General features: G+C 45.7%; 1 protein-coding gene across 11 annotated transcripts in view; it reads right to left on the reverse strand.

The window, feature by feature from the left end:
• Window positions 1-24,020, reverse strand: part of FRMD4A (FERM domain containing 4A) — a 567,858-nt gene that overhangs the window by 135,224 nt on the left and 408,614 nt on the right. For all 11 annotated transcript variants that reach the window (XM_075926045.1, XM_075926048.1, XM_075926044.1 and 8 more), the window contains exons 3-4: window positions 21,256-21,350; window positions 10,039-10,131 (exon numbers count right to left, since the gene is read on the reverse strand). In XM_075926045.1, coding sequence (XP_075782160.1) covers window positions 10,039-10,131; window positions 21,256-21,350 — 188 coding nt within the window. The remainder of the gene's footprint in view (window positions 1-10,038; window positions 10,132-21,255; window positions 21,351-24,020) is intronic.

Raw genomic sequence — 24,020 nt, forward strand, 5'->3', positions numbered from 1 at the left:
AAAAGGGGAAACCTCTGAATGTTACAGTGATACTGCACCCTGGGCCAAGTGGAGGGGACCTTGCTCCATGCCCCTGGAAGGGGTGAGGCCACCAGGAACACAGCATACCCCCCTCAGTGTTTCCTGGATCGTACCAATGGGGGCAATTTTAAGGGCCTGGGCCTTCAGCTGCTGCCAATGCTGCAGTAGCAGTGATGGTGGCTGGGATTCCCAGGTCCTTTTGTGCCTCCGGGCCCCGGGGATAATTTACCTCCCTCCCACCCATCTGTGGGCCTGATCCCATATTCTCACAGGGTATATCTCTAGACTACACTTTTTTTTCTGAAAAAGTTACGCAAAATAAATGAAGTTTAATAAAGAGAAATGCAAAGTGCTCCACTTAGGAAGGAACAATCAGTTCCATACATACAAGATGGGAAGCAACTGTCTAGGAAGGAGCATGGCGGAAAGGGATCTAGGGGTCATAGTGGACCACAAGTTGAATATGAGTCAACAGTGTGATGCTGTTGCAAAAAAAGCAAATATGATTCTAGGTTGTATCAACAGGTGTGTTGTAAGCAAAACTCGTGAAGTCATTCTGCCGCTCTACTCTGCACTAGTTAGGCCTCAGCTGGAGTACTGTGTCCAGTTCTGGGCGCCACATTTCAAGAAAGATGTGGAGAAATTGGAAAGGGTACAGAGAAGAGCGACAAGAATGATTAAAGGTCTTGAGAACATGACCTATGAAGCCAGGCTTCATGAACTGGGCTTGTTTAGTTTGGAAAAAAGAAGATTAAGGGGGGACATGATAGCGGTTTTCAAATATCTAAAAGGGTGTCACAAGGAGGAAGGAGAAAATTTGTTCCTCTTGGTTTCTGAGGACAGGACAAGGAGTAATGGGCTTAAAGTGCAGCAGGGGAGGTTTAGATTGAACATTAGGAAAAAATTCCTAACTGTCAGGGTGGTCAAATATTGGAATAAATTGCCAAGGGAGGTGGTGGAATCTCCCTCTCTGGAGATATTTAAGAACAGGTTAGATAGACATCTGTCAGGGATGGTGTAGACGGAGCTTGGTCCTGCCTTGAGGGCGGTGGGCTGGACTCGATGACCTCTCGAGGTCCCTTCCAGGCCTATGATTCTACTATTCTATGAAAATGTACTCCCCATTTTGCATACCTTTTTCCACTTTTTTTTCAGAAGAGGCTTTTCCGAAATTTGACCTGTCTAATGTGGGAGAAAAAAATCAAATAACTCCAATTGTGTCTAAGGGGGAACTGTGCAGGAAATCAAAACTTTCTAAAAGAAAACTGCTGTAAGGGTTAAAAGTTTTCCAGGCCTCTCTCCCTTTAACAGAGAGAAATCATCTTAACTCTAATCAAGACCCTTACAATGCCTCCTATCTCAACTTCATGAAGACTCCTAGTCTGTCACAATTTGTCATGTAAACCCTTATCTTTGTCACAGTTTGCCTTGTAGACTCCTCCACTCAAGTTCTCATGTGCCTTTGTACTGTAAAACTTACTTCTAGCACTTCTGGTGTGAACAGAAACGTCTCAGAGTACTTCTGCTGAGACTTTGCTATGTTAAAGAAAACAATCAACAACTAAACTGTCTGAGCATACTGTATAAAAGGATCCCTGAACCTGTCTCTCAAGGCTGCTGCTGCTCTCTCTGGTAGCTGTCAGCCTGAATGCATGCATAATAAAGTTTTCCTTCTAGATTTCTCTCCTGCCTCACTGCTTTGACCTCCAGTCTCGGACCCTTCTGGGGGCTCTGTACCCCAGAGGAGCGAGATTTCCCCGACACTACACTGGACCAAATGTCAGAAATTTCTTTTGGAGATCCCTTCTTCCTTGTGGAATGAGGAAGACAGGGCTTCCAAAAGAGTGTGTCTGCTCTTCCGCAAAAAAAACTGGACGCGGCGGAGTTTTTTCGGGATACCCCCCACAGTCTAGACATACCCACAGTGATATTATTGTGGCAGTATTATGGAATAATTAGGATGCATTTTGTACAAGATGAGTCATATGAGGTTGTGATGGCACGTTGGGGTCCCCCACCTCCTGCACCCCCGAAAGGGCACGAACAGACTCCACCAGCTGGTAGAACAGAGGGAGTTTACTGCCTCTCCAGAATACAGCACAGCACAGATGTCACCAAGTTACAGGGCAGGCTTAGGATGCCTCAGCCCCCCTTGATATGGGGTGGGGGGTCTGGCTTCTAAACCCCCCAGCCTGTTGCTGAGGTTGCTTCCTCCATACTCCCAGACAGAAAACTAACTAACTCTCCTCCAGCCCTGCCCCCCAGCCAGGGGCGGCATTCCACCTTCCTTTGTTTCTCCCCATGGGGGGTAGCTGGTCAGACAGGTTTGGAGCCCCCTTTGCATAATGACCAGACAGCAGAGGTCGTCACAGCCTTAGCAAGTTACCCCCACTACGTCACAGAGGTGTCCTTGAAAAAGTTATAATTTGCTGAATTTGACTGTCCTGTGTATGTGCATGTATCATGTTTACTGGTCAGCCTGTGAGCGATGGCTGCTATAATACTGCAAGGTCAGGGGACCAGACCCCATGTGTCCAGACTCCATCTTGGGATGTCAGTATTTTCCCACAAACTGGGCTGGGAACCAAGTTGTGACACAGAGGATCCCTGTTGTGTGCTAAAGCTAGAGATGGCAGGGAGTGACATCATCTCTTAGCCTCACTCCCCACACAAGAGGACTCCCGGAAACACCTGAGGAAGAAAGACGGAACTGGAGGAAGTCTGGACCCAGGCTAAGGGGATTTCGAGCCTGCGCACGAAGACCTGAGAAATCCAAGCTGTACAGCTAATGCAGCTTGTCCCTTAAGAGTCTACAAGTCTGCCTGTTCCATCAGTTAGGGCAGGGATGGGCATTTGGATCAGGCCTGCCATAACCTCCAGGCTTCTAATATCCCACAGCCCAGTGGGGTGCTCAGGCAAGCTGCCTGCCTGCCGTGGCCCCACATGCTACTGAAAGCTGCCGGTTGCTGGGGCAAGCGTGTCTCTGCATGTGGACCCTTTGGCAGGAGGGCAGCTGCATGTCTCTGTGCATTGCCTCCCACCCCCAGCACCACCCTCAGAGTTCCCACTGACTGAAAACTGACCAATGGGAGCTGTGGAGGCTTGTGGGCACAGGCAGCACGTGCAGACCAGCTGCCCTCTTCCCCTCAAGGGGTGGACAGAGGCACTCTTGCCCCAGCAGCTTGGAGTGACCATGGCAGGCAGGCAGCCTGAGCACCCCACGGGGCCATTGGCCACAAACTGTCTACGGTGCCTCTCAGCCACAGCCTGCACCTGGCACCACCTCCCACCCACTAATCACCACCTGTTCACCACCAAACTCTCTCCCAGACCTGCACCCCCTCATGCATCCCAAGCCTTTGCCCCAGGTCACAACCTCTTTCTGCGCCAAACTTCCACCAAGACCCTGCACCCTGTCCTGTACCCAGTCCCCTGCCCAGAGCTCCCTCCTGCGCCCAAACTCCGTCCCAGGCCCCACACCTCCTTCATTAATATAGCAGAAAAGTGTGGCCTGTGACCACTTAAATTCTTGGAGTGGTGCCACTGTGAAAATTATTGCTCACCCCTGAGTGAGGGTAGGAATCTGCTAATTCATATGCAATCTATCTATGTATATTAAGGTTAGTTTGCCTTTTTATTTATTTGCTAGGTAGTCTGCTTTGATCAGTCTGCTATCACTTATAATCACTTAAAATCTATCTTTTGTTGTTAATACATTTGTTGTATGTTTTCATCTCAACCAGTGAGTTTGGAGTGTGCAGGAAACTTAGCTCAGAGGGGCTGTTGCACAGTCCTCTCCAAATTGGGAGGGGGAGAGGGGACTCTATGAGCTTGTACTGTTCCGTTCCCTGTGCAGCACAAGACAATATCATGTTGGATTTATGCTCTGGAGGGGTGTGTGCCCGGGAGCAGAGTGAACCTTTTAGTCTTGGTTAGTGCAGTGGCTAAGCAGACGGCTTGCATGTAACTGCAGCGGGACGTGTTCCTACCTGTGCAGATGCTGGTGGAAGTGTAAGACAGGGAGTGGGTCTGCAGCTTATCACAGCAGCATAGTGAGAGTGGGAACCCAGGCTGGAGGGTGAGAGGGCTCAGTGGTACCCCAGTTCCAGGTGGCACCCCAGGGGGAACTCAGAGTTCCACTCAATTCTATCCAGTGCCCAACACCTTCTATGGACAAAGGGAACCCATTGCATGCAAGATGAATAAACTGCTCTGGTTAAATTAGTGCAGGTGTGGTCACATCTCTGTGTCACAGCAGGCTGCTGTCAGCACCACCCCCACTTAATTTCTCAAGGACAAGTGAAAGCCAGCAGAAGTGACGGACACACACAACAATGATGCATTGTGACTCAAACAAGGTTGAGGACTCAGCCCCAGGGAACAGTGACCCACGTGTATCCTCCAGTCAGCACTGGGAGAAATGGGGCGTTTCAGCAACAAGAGGGAAAGTCCATCGAGCCTCCCAGACATTGCATTCATTAGCAGTTCATTCTCACCCTTCTGTAGAGTGACAGCTGCGCCCCATGGTTTGGGTTTTTTAATATTAGCCCTTTTCCAATGGTGGGATATTGTTTTATACACTGGATTGGCAAAGACTGAAAAACAAAAGCAGCCGAAGGCCTTGTCTGCTCTGGATATTTACCCTGGTGCCAGACATCCAGGCCAGACATCTGTGCAAGCCCCCAGTACTGACTGGCAAAGTCACTATTAATACTGGTGGAGCTTGACATCAGTGTAAGCTGCACAGGGGTAAATAGTGAACTGTCCTGTGCACAATAGGGGTCCCACCAGGGTAGCTACACTGACCTACCAATGGCTGGAGGGGGGACAAAACTCCAGTGCAGACAGAGTACAAAGTAAAGCTAAATTGCAGACAGTAACCCATATGAACCTTGTGCTGTGGATTTCATTGAAGCCATTTTGTGCTACAGCAGCCCTGCTTGCCCAGCAGTGGGTCTCTCTTGCTCCGTCTAGGGTTTCTGACCTCCCCTCCTATGCTGAGTTTAACCCAGCTGTTAACAATCAACATACATTGCAGGCTTCATCGGCAAAGGGCATTCCTTTGCGGGACCACAGCTCTATGAACTATTGGCTCCCATGGGGCTGGAGTGTTACTGATTCCTTTGCCCACCAGTAGCACACGCCACAGAAGTAACATTCTGATTTTGCATGGCTACTTGTGCAGAGAACAGTAATGGCCGCGGCATAACTAGTGGAGGTACCCCGGGGATGGGTATCCTCACCAAAGAGAAATTGCACTGGAGAAAGAAATGAGTCCTACGGACTGTTTCTTCACGTCAGTTAGTAAAACTGACATGAATCTCCAGAAGATGAACCCATCACAGACTATCTACTCCCTGTTCATATAGTCCCTGAATAGGAATTAATAACCTCTCATGACATTCAGGTCCAGACCACTGTTTCAGGCTGAGGATTGCAAATCAAGGCAAAATTCACTTTCTAATGGTTCACTTATTGGGCCCTGGTCCACTTTCACTCAGAACACTGTGTCCTACTCATCTCCAGCTCTGAATTCTTCCTCCTGCACCTACAAGTAAGAGCACAATGCTACCACATCTTCTTTTCCCTCTGTGTAAGTAACAGCACCTCCTACATGTTTTGAATCTCTCGATTGACTCGCTGTGCCTTGCCTTTTCATCCTCTCACCTGCTTACTGTTGGGGTCTCTCTTTCCTACACTTAGCTTCATGGCTTCTGACATGCTTCTCTTTGTGTGCGGCACAGTTGCTCTGTCCTCATCTGCCAACCTCCAGCTTTCAAAGGCTATGTCTAAACCGCAGGGTTATTTTGGAATAACATCACTTATTCCAGAATAACATAGTGCACGTCTACACAGCAAGCCCGTTGTTTCAAAATAAATTCAAAATTCTTACTCAGACTTCTGTAAACCTCATTTCATGAGAAGTAAGGGAAGTCGGGGGAAGAGTGCTCTATTTCGAAATAACTGCTGAGTAGACAGCGCCAAAAGTTGAAATAAGCTATTTCGACTTAAGCTACACAATTAGCATAGTTCAAGTTGTGTAACTTATTTCAAGTCTGGCCCTGCTATGTAGATGTGCCCAAATAGCCTCCCTAAAATCCTGTCTTTGCAATCAATCAATCCTGCCTCTTTCTCAGTCCTCTCCTTACAACCTCTTTCCTGGACCTTTGTCCAGTACTGTATCTGGTTTTCTCTGCCTTATTTGAACTGTAAGCTCTTTGGGGCAGAGAATGGACTTTACTTGTTTGTAAAACACCATGGGGGGCTTATGATAAGATAATATTGTAAAGTGATGGGGGCAGTTTGTATCTGACCAACCAATTCTGCCCTCCTTTACTGGGAAGTACTGTATTAAAACCTAAGATCAAGAGAGATTTCAGTGGAAGGTAACTGGGTCTAAGGTCAAAATTGGGCCCTTGGGAACAAATATGACCATAACTAACCTCTGTGCTGCCCCACTGATTTCCATAGGGTGCACACTCAGAGCAGATCACTGGTAATGTTGTAATTGGATAAAAGTACAAGAACGCAAGGCAAGTCTTACCAAGAAATGAGGTTCTGTGTAGTGGGGGAGGGGAGCTGCTATTCCAGAGAGTTCAGATTAACTAAAAGGAGGAGAAATTCTCCTTGACAAAGACAGTGACTGTTTTTCAAACTCGTAGTCTACAGGGCATCTTTTCCTCTTCCCCCAAAACTTTTCTTTTTTAAATCTTCATTTGGAGCAATTTAGAAAGTGAAGTGCCTCAAGTGGGCACTTGAGCCATCAGAAGCGCTGCAGGCATTTTAAGGATAAAAAAAATGATGGTTTTCACATGAAATACACATTCTCCCTTAGCTTCCCATTCCCTCAAATTACTATTTTACTGCTCTTGCCTCAGGATCTATGTCTTCACTAGTTTCACATGCTGGGTGAATGATGCATTTAAAATATTAGCGAAATAAACACATGCTCCTTAAATACTGGTTAACAGAATTCTCTGTAAAGAATATCTGGAGCACTGTATTAGTCACCTTGAGATCCCCAATTAGGGCCCCTGTGTTAAGCCAGGCTCAGTTCATTGTTAGTACAGTACACAGCAGTGGATCCACTATGGGTCCAAAATCCTGACTTTCTTATTCAGTGTTTGCTGAGGTAAAATTCTCAGTATCTTCAGTGAGATTTTTGACAAGTAAGAACTTCTGAATTTGGGCCTCTAGTAATACTCTTGATAGCTGTCGCATTGGGCCATTATTACCAGCTATTGCTAGGTATTTTTATTCCATTTTCCACAGGAATTCATTTGTGCATTTATGTTTAGCACCTTTATGGAAACGGCCCAACTGACTGATTTAGTTCTAATCAGGAGTGGCTCTGCACAGAATCGGGGCTCATGGATCTGGGCCCATCTCCAGTTTTAAACGGCCAAAGCTGACACATCAGAGCTTCTCTTCAACCCCGGCAGTCGTAGCCTTAACCGGACCTAGCATGGCTCTAGCACTGAATCTGCAACATCAGATGTCAGAGAAACCGAACAACGTCTGCCTTCTCTCCACTTTCCCTGTAATCAAATTCTCAGGAATGGCAGAGTCAGGGCCGGCCCATAACATTTTGGCACCTGAGGCAGGGAGCTCAAATGACACCCCCATTCCCCTTCGCTTGGGCCAAAACTTCGAAAGGTCTCAATTCTCTGGGTCCTAGTGGCGCCTCCCCCCACAGTCTGGCACCTGAGGCAGATGCCTCAGTTTGCCTCATGGTAAGGACAGCCCTGCAGTGAGTGCACAAATTAAGGGGAGGGGTTACATTTTTCCTTTACTTTTGAGTGGAATGATGGCATTAGAGCAATACTGACAGGGAAAGTAGATCAAACAAAGCACATTCTCATTTCACATGCTAGCTACAAGCATGTGAAAATATCTTCCTCAGAGACAGAAAAGTTCTGTATAGTGGTGATTTTAAAAACTCTACCAATACTCACAGAATCTCCCATCATGGGGAAAATCTCTCCAGAAACTTGCAAGCAGGTGGAACTTAAGAGCTCCTTAATTCTATATAGGTTCTTATACCCTTCGTATAACTGTAGCAGCTGAGTGCCCCCTGGTTTGTTGGCAGGAGGTATTTGGAATATTATATACATTCATTGGCCCATCTGTTGCCACAATATGCCCAGAATTTACCACCATAGAGGAGCTATTGAACATCTGTGTGGGAAGTCTTCTGTAGAGTAATACCAGGGATGACTGGTATATTGACAGAGTGAGTGCCATTAGACAGAGCAAACAGATAGCTCAATGGTTTTTTTTCCTCCAGGTGGCTGGTTGAAATCCAGCCAGGGTAGATAGGGACTAAAAGTTGTGACTGTTCAGTGGCTCAGGTGTAATAAGCCGGTGATCTTGATAGAGTTCTCAGCCCAAAAGTGTCCACATTAAACAAACAATGCAAAACAACCCACCAAGACAACTGGCTCTAATTGATAATCTTGTCAACAATCTGAATGGGAATACACTGGACACTGCAGGTGAGGCCTGAGCCCTGTTGTGAAGCCACTGCAGGTTTGTGTTGTACTCTTCTGTGGATAACAAGAGGACTTCACTCTGCAGGGGTACCAAGCTCATTCCTTCCATTTGGGCTCATTTACCACGCAAGGTTAGTCTCGACTACGAGCCTCTTTCGAAAGAGGCTTTTTTGAAAGATATTTTCGAAAAAGAGTGCCTAGACTACAAGAAGATTTTTTGAAAAAGCGGCTCATTTTTTAGAAAGAGAGTCTAGACACTCTCTTTTGAAAAAGCTCTGTTTTCATTCAATAGCAGCTTTTTTCGAAAGATGACTTTCGAAAAAAGGCGTTATTCATCATAGAGTAAGGTTTACCGTGGTCGACAAAACTGCCATGTTCTTTTGATTTACTTTCGATTTGATTTATTGTAGTCTAGATGCAGGTGACGTTTTTTTGAAAGGCTACTTTTTTAAAAAAAAAAAAAAACCCTGTAGTCTAAACACACCCTCAGAGAAAGCATTAGGCCTGGTCTGAACTATGGAGTTAGTCGACGTAAGGCAGCTGATGCTGATAAAACTCGGTAAACGTCTATGCGAAAATGTAGCTTCCACCGAAGTAACTTGCTTACGCCACCAACTAATAACTCCATCTCCACGAGAGGTGCAGCACTTAAACTGATGTAGTTAGGTCGATGCAGAGTCTGTACAGACATTGTGTTGCTTACATAGACTGTTGTTGCCTTTCAGGAGTCGTCCACCCCACCCCACACTGGCAGTTAAATTGGTGCAAGTGCTCCTAGTGAGGACATGCATCTCTGACGCAAGGAGCAACAGTGTGTATGTGTAAAACTGACTTACTTACTGCAGTGGCTGTATATTGACATTACATAGGTCAGCTTAATTTTGTAGTGCAAACTGATGTGCCCTTAACATACAAAAGATATAGGGCTGGGGTGGAGAACCTTTTTTGGGTCAGGGGCCACTGACCCACAGAAAAATCAGTTGGGGGCCACACACAAGTGAGAAGTGGGGGGAAAAAAACCCTCACTGTGGTCCCCAACTGAGAAGAAAGACACTCCTCACATTCCCCTTGCATACTAAAGCAGAGGGGGACCCAGCCTAGTAGATTTTGTTCACGCCAGACCCCAGGGCAGCAGCAAGGGGACTGGAGCACCAGCACGGTCTCCCCAACGCTGGGTGGGGACCCTGAGCCTCAGGGGCCAGATCCAGGCAAGCTGAGGGCCGCATCTGGCCCCTGGGCCTATGGCTCCCCACCGCTGATTTAGGGTGTCATTTTCCCTCACACTGGATTCCCCTCTATGTAATTCCAGTGACTACAGTGGGGTCTCCCTGATTGACACCACTGTGAACAAAAGAATGACATCCAGATTGAAAAGCATCTGAGTTAACTACTGTTATTTTTACAAGAATCTTTATGGAGCCTTATGAAAAGCAAAACAAGAACAGAAAGGCCCACTTTGTTGACCTTTAGGAAATGTGTATTTTTAATCGTGTGCTGTAGGGCCTGCTGGCAATCACACACTTACCTGACACAGAAGTACAGAACAACTGGTCCTGACTTTTTGGGGAAGTCATGTTCTAGCACTCTACGGTCTAGCTGAAGCCAGTTTAAATGTCCCCTGACAAGAGAAGAGAAGAGGTACTTAGTTACGTTAGCAACAAGAGGCTGCTTGCAATGCTACCCCCTGTATTGAGAGCTGAGGTGTTAAAAAACACACACACACATAACTGTAATGCATGCTGTTTGCCTTAGGCTGCATTGTAAGCAATGACATTTGAGAAACCCACATAAAATGTTCCGAGAAAAGAAGTGATATCATCTTGGCAACATTTCAGTCTAAATATTTAACACATAAAGTTCAAACTGTCAGGGTGAAAGCTGGTAGCACAGAACAAGAGCACAAATGACCAAAGAGATAAGAACGGCACCTTTTATTACAGTGCTCCTGTGTGGGTCCATAATTAAAAGTCTGTCAGGATTTTCATTAAACACCCTTATTGCTATGAGTTTGTCCAATGCCACTAATATTTCACTCTTGGCTAAACCCAGTCAGACAAAATCCCGTTTTATTTGCCACCCCCTTTGCCTGGAACAGTCTTTCAAAAATGCCTGCCAAGCTCTTCTTTTTCCTCCTCCAAAGAGCTCCTGAAAAACACAGCTGTGCCATAGAGCACAGAGCATCCCAGCTCCAATCTCCACATTCTGCTTGCTTTTGCCTGGATGGTACCTGCTTCCGTTGTTTTCTCCTCTAAATTATTAATTTGTGCCTGTACATAATGAACTTTTCTGGGCTGGGGTACTGTTCATTGTCACAGTCGACCTTGTGAAGTGCTGCATACACATGCGGTGTTCTATAAATATAATCATTTACATTACAGTACCACCCAAAGCCTCGCTGAGCTAGGTACTGCACAAACACATAAGATGCAATCCCAGTGCCAATGAACATTGATTTCAACGGCAGGAATTTTCATTCATGGTGAGAAAACATCGCTGCCCTGAAGAACTGAAAGTCTAAACAGTCAAGAAAAGAAAGAGAGAGATGCAGTCACTTGTCCAAGATCACACACCAAGTCATCCACAGAACGAAGGACATAGCCCAGGTCTCCTGAATTCCAGGCCATTGCTTGGGCCTCTCAACCATAGGATCTCTTTTTCAATACTTATTATTTTTCACAATACTGTTCCCATTTTAGAGATGGGCAAGTCAGACACAGAGGGCCAGATTTATAAAAGTATTTAGTTACATAGAGATACAGATCAGCACCCAGCGGGATTTACAAACACATAAGGAGGTTAGACACTCCTATTGGAGTCCACTGCACCAACCTTCCTCCGTATCAAACACAGATCACTGCTGTAGACTATAGCAATGAAAGAGGAGCCATGGAGGTCATTTGGGTCAATGAGTCACCTCTTCAAAGTCCAGAAATTGGTAGTTACAATCCATGAGGAACTGAAGCAATTTTCTCTAGAGTTCTTGATTGTGAGCTAGCTCTCTCCGTCCCTCCCTCTCCCTCTCTAGCTTGTGCTGTATATTAGGGGTTGAAACAATTACCCACCCCCAACTCACACAAATGGACTCCCCATATCCAGGGTAAACACTATGAACAAGATTTTCAAAAGTGACTAGCAACTCTGTGTGCCCAACTCAAGAGCCCTTAAAAAGGCCTGATTTTCAGAGGGTGGGAAAAACCAGGCCCTTTTAAGTGTCTCATGGTAGATGCCCACAACCACAGGTACCCAAAATCATGAGTCACTTCTGAAGACCTTGGACTATATTCTTTTTTATGCACATTTTCCCCATTCTCTGTTCCTTTTATCCACAGTATCTCTTGAAACATGAACCCAGTGATGCCAAAACTTTCAGTGGACTTCAGAAGCCACATTATATGAGGAGGTTGAAACTACTAGACAAGCATATCCATTGCTATATAACCTGCTGTTAAAAAAAGCAAGCATTCAGCAAACAAGGTCCCATGTATGTAACACTGTCAAAAGCATGGAAGTCTCAGAGACATAGCCATGTTAGTCTGTAACTAAGCTAAGAATGGGAAACTTCCAGCCCACTTAATTAGCCTCATTAGCAATTGACAGGTACCTCCTGTCCCCCTCTGTTTTGTCTGGAAATGAGTGACAGGGGAGGGATCATGTGATGATTACCTGTTGTGATCCCTCCCTCTGGGGCATCTGGTATTGGCCACTGTTGGCAGATAGGATACTGGACTAGATGGACCTTTGGTCTGCCCCAATATGGCTGTTCTTATGTTCTATAAATATCTTGGGTCTGTTATTTCCACTCCAGTTCATCTGAGGAAGTTGGTTTTACCCACAAAAACTCATGATCCTATATATTTTTGTTAGTCTCTAAAGTGCCACAGGACTACTCATTATTTTTAAAATTAAGGAAGAGCTACCTTAAGGCCACCACTCTGGGTGTGTCTAGACTACAGGTTTTTTTTTTTTAAAGTGATCTTTTTTCAAAAAAACTTCCCCTGCATCTAGACTGCCGCTGCATTCTTTCAAAATTAAATTGAAAGAATGCAGCAGCTTTTTCGACCATGGTAAACCTCATTTTACGAGAAAGAATGCCTTTTTTCGAAAGTGCTCTTTCGAAAAAAGGCGTTCTTGAATGCAAACAGGGATTTTTCGAAAGAAGTGATTGCAGTCTAGACACTCTCTTTCGAAAGAGGCTTGTAGTCTAGATGTAGCCTCTGTCCTCGATCTCTATTGTGGCCTCTGTTGCAGGGTGGTAGCAGAAGTAGTTGATGGCATTACACACTGGGAACCAATTTCCCATTGAAGTCAATGCGCTGATAAAAGATTTGCTGTAGAAGTCCTATGGGTTTATTTAAGGAGAAGATCCAAGTTTGCTTTACATGTACAGTGATCCCCAACCACAGTGGAAAATACTGAGGCAGAGAAAAGCCATTCACTTTTGCTGGGTACTTCTTTTGGGAAAGAACCACTCTATCTACATTTTAGCCTAAGGATCTGTTTAATAAGTAGAGCCCTGTGCAGATACAAAATTTGTATCCACATCCATATCTGCAAAAATGAACTGCAGATATCCACATCCATATCCCATGGATATAAAGTGGATATCCGCAGATTTGCAAGGCTCTATTAATCAGCGTAAAAGAATACACATGTTTAATATTGCCTGTGTGCTGCTGCCTATATTGTATAAGTAACAAAGAAGAAGATGTAAAGTTCCCTCAAACACAGGAGAACCAGCCACAAAGCAATTTTTAACATGCTTATCTCCACGGTATCCAAGTGCAAAGAAAACTCTGTGGCTCCTTTCACAAGGGAAATGATATTCACAGTTGCCACTTGAATGTTTAGCCAGGACATCCATATAGCAGATCATCACTTACCCTCTTCATTTTCAAGCATACACATGCACACTCTGATATTTATAAAACAGCTGCAAACAGCTGTCAAAACCTGCTGTCTAGGGGCCAGATTCTGATATTGTGTCGCACAGCATTTTACTGCACAAGCCATCTCATTGGCATACTCGTGGAGAAAGATGCTATTCAACACAATTAAGGGCATCAAAATCTGGCCCTGGATTTCTAGTGGTCTTGATGTATTTTATGTACTACTCGATGGCTTGCACAGAAAACCCCTTGAGACACTCCAGCAGGGAGGTGATTCTCCAATACAATGTAATAAAAGGCACATGACAGCTTTTGTCTTTGTTAGCTGCTTTGATTTTTTTCACTGAAGAATTTACATCAGTGGAATCGCCAATGTTAGTGCAAACTGCAAATCTGAGACAAAGGGGCTTGTATATTATTCTTTAGTTGATTCTTTCAGTGAAAACCAGATCATTTGTTGTTGTTGTCTATGAAGGCATTGGCATTACCTTGTTTAGCCAACAACAACTAGAGATGCTGGAGTTAAATTGCTGTGTCGATAGCAAATATGTAATTGCATTTAGCAAACAGAAATTGGGCACATTTATTTTATGGACTGAGTATAGATTTTGGCATGTAGACTGGGCACTTGCAGTTTTATGGAACAGTTTCCATTTTCTCCCATCAGAGTTTTCCATGAAAAGCAGCATGCCAATAAACAGTTGGCCTCAAGGTGGATTTGCGTATAAAGATTTACTGGCTAGTGGCCAGTTGTATAACAAAGTACATCTACATTTAGGGTACGTCTACAGTACAGACTTATTTCAAAATAAAATATTCCAGAATAGTTATTCTGAAATAGCTTATTTTGAAATAGCACGTCTACCTTGCACGGAAGCCTCAAATTCAGTCTGAGGCAGGCTCCCCTAATGTAGATGTGCTATCTCGATTTAGAGCTCCAGGAGGCAATGGGGAGGAATAACTTAGAAAGGCCCTGCTAAGGGAATATTTCGAAATAGCAGCAGAGTGTCTATATGCGCCTTATTTCGAAATAGCTATTTCGGAATAGGCGTTATTTCTCATAGAATGAGGTTTACAGATTTCGGAATAAGTTGTCCATGATTTCAAAATTATTTTGAAATAACAGAATGGCTGTGTAGACGTTCACATTGTTATTTCAAAATAACGCTAGTTATCTCGAAATAATGATGCAGCGTAGACATGCCCTTATACTTATAGTATACCTAAAGCACTTGGAGACCTGCGGATTAATAGCCTGACCTACCCCCCTTCCAAGTCAAACTCCCATTCATTCATTCATTCCAGCAGGGCAGAGTTCAGTCATGACTTCACTGTAAAAATCCTACCAATTATTATTATTACAACTACCATCAACTACTACAGAAGAACCCTATCAATATTAAGCCAGTGACTTCCAGAGTTAGGGCTAGATCCTTGTCTTCAGTGGAAAACTCACAGGAGGACCCAAGAAACTGCCTGGAATTCAAGGTGCAGATTCAGCACCATAGTAAAGTAACATAGAAACTGCCATAATGGCCCATAATCGCCATACAGCCCAGACTCAGATCCTAGCGTATATGGAGTTCGGCAGCCAGGACCCTGATTTTCTTTTAGCACCCCGCTGGGCTGGAGCTGTGTGTTCACTGGGCGCATACGGATCGTGGACGAACTTCAGTTTGAGACCCACTGATCCACGCAATTAGTGGTTAGTTTACATTTACACCCTGGTGCTGGCGGGTTCTGAGACACATTTCTATCCTGTGTAATGCAGCTGAAGATAGTCTCTTTGCTCAGTTGGACCCACTCTGGTAAGAAGTTAGGGGTCTGCTTCAAAACCCAATGACTTCAGTGGGCTTGGGGTTAGGGATGTGAATGGGTAATAGGTTAACTCTTACCGAGTGATGCTTACTGGGTAACTGTTAACTGGCACCCAGGCCAGGGCAGGAGCCATCAGCCCCACATGGAACCAGGAGCCCAGTGCAGGGCCACTAGGGCTGTGGGAGGTGGCAGCAGGCTTGTGCAGGGCTGCCAGGGCCAAGGGAGGCAGCAGCTGGGGCTGAGGGGACCAGTGGCAGCCCTGTGCGAGAGGATATCAGGTGCAGGGCAGAGCAGCAGCCCTGCGGCAGTCCCTCCCCATTCCTGCTTATTCAGTTAACTAGTTAAAGGTAAGGCTTAACCAGTTAACTGATTAAATGGGATTTTACATCCCTACTTGGGATCAAGCCTGGGACCATAGCATGCAGTGCGGGAATCACCTTGGGTTTTGCAGGGGCTAAACAACCCTGATATAGAACCGGCAGCTTGGCAGACCTGCATACAGCTCTAAGGTGCGAATATGCCTGGAAATAAGTTGAATTTTGGTCATTTCAAAGACAATTTTTTGCTCCAGTGAATTTTGGAAATGTTGATGGCAAAGGAAAGAGGGTTAGTGGAGAGTCACAATTTCAGGAGTTAAAAAAAAAGCAGCCAGTTTTTCCACCATGTACATGCCTTAAGTACATCCTTCCTCTCCAATCAGCCAAATCTGTAACTCCACTGACTTTATATCAGGGTTGGTGTTTGGTTCCATGTGTCTGACTTGCTATAAAGATGCCATCGTTTTGACCTCACTGATCCTCAGTTAATGGTTAATGCTGTTAGCATCTCTATGACCATTAAAATATGGGGCGTACGTCTTTTCCTCATAATAGTCTGACAATCTAATTTTAGTCACGCTGAATGCAGTAACGACCCTACATTATGAGAAGAAACTATTAAGTCACCAACGCAAAGGTTGTTCCCATTGATTTTCTTCTCAAGTTGTCATGATATTCCCAGTCCAAATCATTTATAAATAAATTACTTTCAAAGAGCTTTCTACTCTTAAATTGAAGAATTGCTGCAATACTTCATTGCTTCCCCCCCCCCTTCTAAAACTACAGCTAAACCAACCTCAGAGTCTATTTAAGAACCAGAACCTGTTCTGCCTCAGCCAGCGTAAGCATAAACTCCATTCAAGGAAGTGAATTCTTGGAATCAGAGAAATTATATGGCAGGGAGAGAACGTAGGTATGGATCCTGGAATTAGAATGGCAGAAATGTTCAGAATTAAATGTTTCCTAATTGTATTACAGGAGCGACCCAGAAGCCCTGGCTATTACCTACTACCAATTGTGCTTGGTGCTGCACAAATGTCTAGTGACAGTCCCTTCCCTGAATAGTTTACCACCTAAACACAGAACAGGGGAAGGGAGCATAGAAAAATTACCCCCATTTCACAGCTGGAGGAATCGAAGCCCAGGGGGCTCAAGTGATTTGCCCACAGTCACAGAAGAAGTCTGTGACAGAGCAAAGAACAAAACTCAAATCTCCCAAGTCCCAGCTACCTTAATAGCAGAATTGCCTGTTTGGGCGTGTTTGGCCAAATACATTATTAAATTATTATTATTGTTAAATGTTTCTGGTTGTATGACCCATGGGCAAAAGACTGTTAAAATTCAAGGGAAAAGCAGTGCATGTGCAACCCACACACCTACTGGGTGTGGTTCACTGTCCCATGTAGTGGCACTTAGACCACTCAAAGAGAGTGAGAACAAGTTTGCCATACAGCATTAATTGAAAAGCAGCTGGCTTTCATGCACTAAGCTCCAGAGGTCCCAGGTTCAATTCCATCTTTTGGTGCTACACATGCACTAATTAAAAAGAAAAATACTATTTCCCCAGTAGGCAAGAAGCCTTGCTGAAATGGTTAGCACTCCCTGGCCATGGCTACACTGTCATTTTTTTGCGGAAGAGGATATGCAAATCGCACTCTCATTTGCATATCTTCTTCCGATTCTTTTTGCGGAAGAAGTTTTGCCGCTAAAAAGCCCCGTGTAGACGGGACCATTTGTCAGGAAAAAAACTCTTTTTCGCAAGATCCTGTAAATCTTGATTTTTGAGGCATACGGTATCGTGCAAAAAGGGGTTTTTTTCCCAACAAATGGCCCCATCTACCCAGGGCTTTTTAGCAAATGAGAGCGCGATTTGCATATCTTTTCCACAAAAAACCCCAGCAGTGTAGCCGTAGCCCATGAGGGGCAGTGGCATCTGCAGACAGCTGTTAGCTCCCTTGAATTAGGGCAAGGGTACTGGAACAATTTTTATCGTGGGGGTGCTGGAAGCCATTGAACCAAACTGCTAGCCCTGTAAACACTGCAAGCCAGAGGGTGTGGCAGCTCCCCCAGCACCCTTAGTTCCAGCACCTATGATTTAGGGTAGCCCCCAGGCCTTGTCTCGTTAAGTAGATCTCGCTTTATTTTGTCTAGATTTTTAGAAGGTGTTAGTACCATCAAGCTAGCCACCAGGATCCCGCTTCCCAACATGAAATCTATGCTCTCTTTAATTTTTTCCATCCATGTGCAGAATACATTGTGTTATGTGCACCGAGGCATGTGCGGATGTGCACCACAATAGAAACACATGCTGTCGGCTGTGGGTACTCTGCTCATCAGCTGGGCAGCATCAGAATCTCTCCCAGACAGCTTCCCACGTACTCAGCTTACAGGGAACATTGCTTGAAATCCTAGTCTAGATAACACACCGTGGTGGTCATCCAGACACTCTCGTTTCCTTGCCAGAGGCTCCCAAAAGCTCTGAGCACTTTGCTTGACAACTTTAGTCAGTCTCTTGCACTTTCCCCTTCCATAGCCTAGATCTTAACTTCAACTGGGGGTTTTTAAGCCTCGTTTTCCCAGGTGACTGACGTATCTGCCTGTTGATCTAGTTGCCAACATCACCTCCTCTTTAATATCAGCCCATGCTCCGAGGGGAATCCCTCCCCCCTACATCACAATGGGAGTAGACAGCAACTCCACTTTCTCCAGTTGGTGCCTCTGAGGCTGGCTGCACATTTTCAATCCCCGTCCGTTGTGCCATGTGTTTTCCCTTTGGAATAGCGTCACTACCTTTATCCTGAGAACAAGGGCGGCAGCTGTCGTTGCTGGCTCTGGTTCCCTGGGGCACTGCACACGGAGTGGCCTAGCAACTGAGGTAAAGAGATCGATTCCCCCCCCCCACACACACACACCACACACACAGTAAAGGAAGTGAGTTCCCCTGTGGCTACAGAAATGTGCCCTTGTCTCCTTGCTGCTCTTCTTTTAAGCACAAACTCTTCTTTTAAGCTCTCCCCCAGCTGTGCAATCAACCCCTTAGCAGGGCGGAGTGCTGGGGCCAAACAGGTTATCCTTATTCAGGCCCCAATCCTGCACGTGTGCCACTTAAGCACGGGTATCCCACTGCACACTCATATGCTTGAAGTCACACTTGTAATCTGGATTACATCTCCTTCGCAGACTACAGACCACTACTCCACAAAGGCTCCATATGCCACTTGGACATGGGTGCAGGATAAGAATGGTAGATCTATCCTCTACCTAGCTCCCTGATCTACCGCAGTCTTCTACACCCCCTTCATTTAGTCCCCTGCACTATCTTTCCACAAGACCCCTCCCTCATTTCATGCTCCCTCTATTCTGCTTGTCCGTCAAGCCAGGAAAGTGAAATTGGGTTGGCTAGATACATTTTCTACCAATTGGACCTCTGTGGTCTGGCACCCTCAGGACCTTACTGGTCCTGGATGAGGGACTTTTCCAGACCAGGGAGAAGTCATTTTAGGCCCCCTGCTGCCACTTCCCTCCCTGCCGACCTCCCCCACTGGGCTTCCTGGCTCTCCTCGCAGATCAGCTGAGCCATGCGTCAACTCTTGGCCCCTCCCCAGCTTAGCTGAGCTGCACGCCGCCACCCTGCCCCCCCTTTGCAGCCCAGATGAGCCTCACACAGGCTCCTGCTCCTTCTCCTCCCCTGACAGCCCACCTGAGCCATGCACCAGCTCCCTGCCTCCCCCCACAGCCCAGATGAGCCGCGCATCGGCTCCTGCTCCCCCCCCCCACAGACATACTGAGCCACGTGCTGGCTTCTTGTCCCCCCTCGCAGCCTAGCCGAGCCACGCGCTGGCTCCTTGCTCCCCCTCGCAGTCCAGATGAGCCGTACACTGGCTCCTTGCACCCCTACAGCACAACTGAGCCATGCACCAGCTCCTGCCCTTTCTTGCAGCCCAGATGAGCTGCACACCAGTTCCCGGGCTCCCACCCCCCTGCAGCACACCGGAAGTCTCTCATCCTGGAACATCTGTGCTCATGCCGGACCACAGATGTTGTCAGACCAGAGAATCCTGGATTTTAGAGGTGCAGCTTTCCCAACCCCAAATATCCAAAAACGGTGAGATTGCCTTAAAATCATGACATTTTAAAAACAACACCTATGGGTGCCTTTTTTATTATTTATTATTTGTATGGTAGTAAAACATAGGGGGCCCAATCACAGACCAGAGTCCCGCCACGCCAGGTGCTGTACAAACACAGAACAAGACAACAGTTCCTGCCCTGAGGACCTTACAATCTAAGTATAAGACAAAAACTAACAGGTGGCTACAAAACAAACAGAGAGAGAGAGAGAGAGAGAGAAAGCAAGAGCGTGCACACTAAGGGTGCATCTACATAGCAGCGTTATTTCGGAATAGCTGACGTTATGTCAAAATAACAAAATGCACGTCAACACAGCAAGCCTTTATTTCGAAATAATGTCGAGCTGGAGGGCTTCTTACTCTGATTCCTCTAACTCTCATTTCATGAGGAGTAAGGGAAGTTGAAGGAAGAGTGTTCTTCCTTCCGCTTCCTGCTGTGTAGACAGTGCCAAAAAGCCGAATTAAGCTATTTCGACTTCAACTACATCAGGGTTCTCAAACTTTGTCATACTGTGACCCTCCTCTAAGTTGTTCGCGACCCCCCTCTAAGTTGGTGCAACCCCCCCTAAGTTGCTTGCGATCCCCCTGGGGGGTCAGAATCCACAGTTTGAGAAACGTGGAGCTACGTCAACTGACATAGCTGAAGTTGCGTATCTTAATTCGAACTTTGCTCTGCAGTGTAGACATGCCCTAAGACAGTACTAATCAGCATACTGAAGCGTGGACACAGCACAGTAGTTGTGTATTTATTTGCCTTCTTCCTTTTGAGCTGTTAAGAGTTCACATTTTCAAGCTTTTCTCTAAAACCACAAGGGCTAGAATTTTAATGTGATATCACCACATTACTCCAGGAGCCTGGGTTTTAAGAAAAGCACCAGGAGAGGACAAACACTATGATCCGCCACTTTGTTTTCTGATTCTCTCGCACATGCACCATGCTGTTGTGTTGGGTTTCATCATAGCTTGGGGGAGTTCAAATCCCCAGAGCCCTGTTTTCACTGTAATTTTCTATTTTAAACACCCTTTGAAACATCTCTTTTTAACATTCAAGTTGCAATCCCTTTCTTTTTTCCCTCTACTCACTCCCCTTGCTTTTTTAAGAAACATAGATGAGGACCTTAAAATCACTGGGACAAGTGTGATTTCAAAGGATTTTTTGCCTCTGTACCGCAAATCATGAATCATCACTGTTGAATCTGCCTGTCTGCATAATCCTGTTAACGAGTTAATTATACAATTCCGTCTCACTGATAATGATTGTGAAGAAGCAACTAGATTTTAAATCCAAGACTGCTTAAGCTGACCTTTTGCCAATGCCAAATGACAAGAGTTCATTTAACATTTGACAAGGACAGGATCATTAATGTCTCTATGAGTAGCAGACGATGATTGATTCACAATAAATGGCATCCTCCACCCCGTGCCATATGAGGCTGATACATCTCTTAAGTCCCATGTAAGTCTCTAGCCTCATAAGGGCTTAAGTGGTAAATAGGCCTTCATGCTGCCCTTTGTGTATGGTGTGAGAAGGCAACATTTAACCTTCTCATGATCTAAGATTTGCTTCCCGTGCTTTTATGGTGGCACTTACGTTTCATCTGTGAAGGCAATTCCGAAGTATTCTTTCTCCTTCAGGTTGAAATGAGATGCCACCAGGTCGAGCAGCTCCTTGGCCAAAAGCTTTGGCTGGAAGGAAGGAAAGAGATCTGTGAGTTTAGGTTTGATGTATTCCCTTGAGGCTCCCTAGTGCTAGCAGTGAAATCTCTTACGTCCTCACCCAGGGACTCAGAAAAGAGACAGTCCTGTCAAGAGGGGCTGGAACAGAATGTAAGGGTAACCCATTGGGGTGCATGTGTCACAAGACTCCCTCTGCACCTAAGCCACAGAGAATAGGGGTTTGCTCTAGGGATAGCTAAGAAAAAAGGAATGAATTATTATTTGCCTTGTGGTAGCGACCAGAGACCCCCCTGCTAGGGTTCAGGGCCCCCTTGCACTAAGCAATGCACACACGCCCAACAATGAGATCTGCAGAAGAGATTACAAGTATATGAGAAGGGGACACAATGAACCAATGCAGAGCTTCAATGGCATAGCTGAAGACCAACATCCTCTGTTTACTTAAAAGTGGGCCCCTTTTGGAAACCTCTGAGTGACTCTGGTTGAGGGTCACATTGGTAGCAAAATCTGAAATCAGGTGACTCATGTTGTCCAGTTTCCAGTGGGACCGCTCTGCCAACAACCTTCCTTGTGGTTACTACCATGGGGCTAGCAATGCTTAGGAACTCTTAGTGAACATTTACTGTGTCAGTAACAGTAGACAGGTCCTCTTGACGGATCCCTGACTATATCCAGCTATATTATAGGGATGATGTATCTATCACAGCTGCTGAACTACTGTATCCTGTTAGATGGGTGTGAAATCTAACCAGAATATCTATTTCCCAGCCTCCCTATGAGATTGTTCCACTCCAGTCATTAAGCAATTCTTCTAGTTGCACCAGCTCGTTTAAGTAAGATTCTCCCCTTGTGAACTAATGAAAATAGCTGGTCCCTGTCCTTTTTAGACCTCCCCTTCATTTATTTGTAGGCAGGAAACATGCCTTCAGTTGCTTGTCTTTACTTCAGACTCAGCATGCCCTGTTTTCTCATCCTGCTCTGATAATCTTAGTTTCCAAAGCTTTCCCATTAACTTTTAGAAGCGCATGTCTGACCCTGGGACTTGGGAGAAAAGAGGAGAATGAAGGCAAGCTTGCAAAGTGCCCTTCACAGGAGCATCAATCGCTAACTTACCACTTAAGTTCCCTAGCCAGGATGTGCACATTCCTGAAGCAACATGAGACCCTTTCGCACTGTATTCCTTATCCTTGACTATACAGGCAGTCCCCGGGTTACATGGACCCGACTTACATCGGATCCCTACTTACAAATGGGGTGAGGCAACCCCGCACTAGCTGCTTCTCCCCAGCAGACCAGGGAGACACGAAGCTAGCGCCCTCCCCCCCCCCCCAGCAGACCAGGGAGACGTGGAGCGGCTTTTCTCAGCAGACATCTCAGCTTGAGAATAAAGGACTGAGGGAAGTGAGGTGTGGGAGAATAAAACTGAGCTCTGGAGAAATGTTTGGCTAGAGTTTCCCCTACAATATGTACCAGTTCCGACTTACATACAAATTCAACTTAAGAACAAACCTACAGTCCCTATCTTGTACGTAACCCGGGGACTGCCTGTATCTAACATCAGCCCTTTCCTTCTAAAATTTCTCTCCATACCAGCTCCACTGGCAGGAGGAGCTCTAGTGTAGACATGGCATTGGCAGCCGCAAGTGTTTACCACCATGTCACTGTGATCTTCCTTAGATTCAAGCTCCTACCATTGATAGCACTGCTATGCCAATGTTAGCAATCGTTGAATTTTTCTGGGGAAAAAGGCTAGTGTTGACAAGGCCTATGGGCTCACAGCTGTATTAGTTACAACAGCATTAAAACATGGCTATGGCCTGTGGCTACTAGGATGGTTGCCCTAACCAGTGCTGATATGGATTGGGGCCCTGTCTACACTGCAGATCCTACTATTTTGGGGACCCAGGTATTGTACTGCAATTTCTAGACTTGGCACTTAACACAGATTAAGCCAGCTAAATGTTGGAGTCAAAAGAGGTACACCAGGAATGACTCTAGCCTGAAGAGATTGTGTGATTTGACCATGGTTGTATAGGACATATGTGGCAGTGCTAGGGTACGTGGTGTCCCAATGTCTAGTTCTTGTACCCACAAGAACAACTCCCATCCCTCCTGTAGCCCACCCTAAATAGAGTCCAGCTACTGCTGCACTCTTAATCCACATTCATAGAGCTGATACCCTGCCCTCTGAAATGCTTCCTTAAAACTGACGTCTGCCATGAAGCCCAGAGCTCATTGGCACTGGTGAGGCAAGTGGCAACTTGAGACTTCTGCTGATACGGTTATTTGTATCTTACATCAGTCTGTCTGTTTCGTTTGCCCGTTACATCTTGACACCCAGAGCAGGGATTACTTATCCGTACTATGAAGTGGGGCCCTGATATTTGCTTGTGGTTTTTAAGTCCCACCACACCAGAAATCATAAAATAACAACAGCCATGTTTAGCTGTAGTTGTAGTTCAAACCATTTGTTCCCCACGCATGGGCAGGGCCTGAGTTACCGGGCAGGAAGGATGGCTAGTTAATGAGGAAGTAGAGTGGGTCTCCAGAGACCTGATTTCAGTTCTTGACTGAGACTTCTTATGCCTCACCTTGGCCAAGTTGCTTAGTAGCGATGTAAATAGAGGTTAGGAAGCTAGTTGAATAGTCAATGGAATTTCCATCGACTACTCAATTAGT

The sequence above is a fragment of the Pelodiscus sinensis genome, chromosome 1 (assembly GCF_049634645.1).
Source record: "Pelodiscus sinensis isolate JC-2024 chromosome 1, ASM4963464v1, whole genome shotgun sequence".
In the NCBI taxonomy this organism is placed as follows: domain Eukaryota; kingdom Metazoa; phylum Chordata; order Testudines; family Trionychidae; genus Pelodiscus; species Pelodiscus sinensis.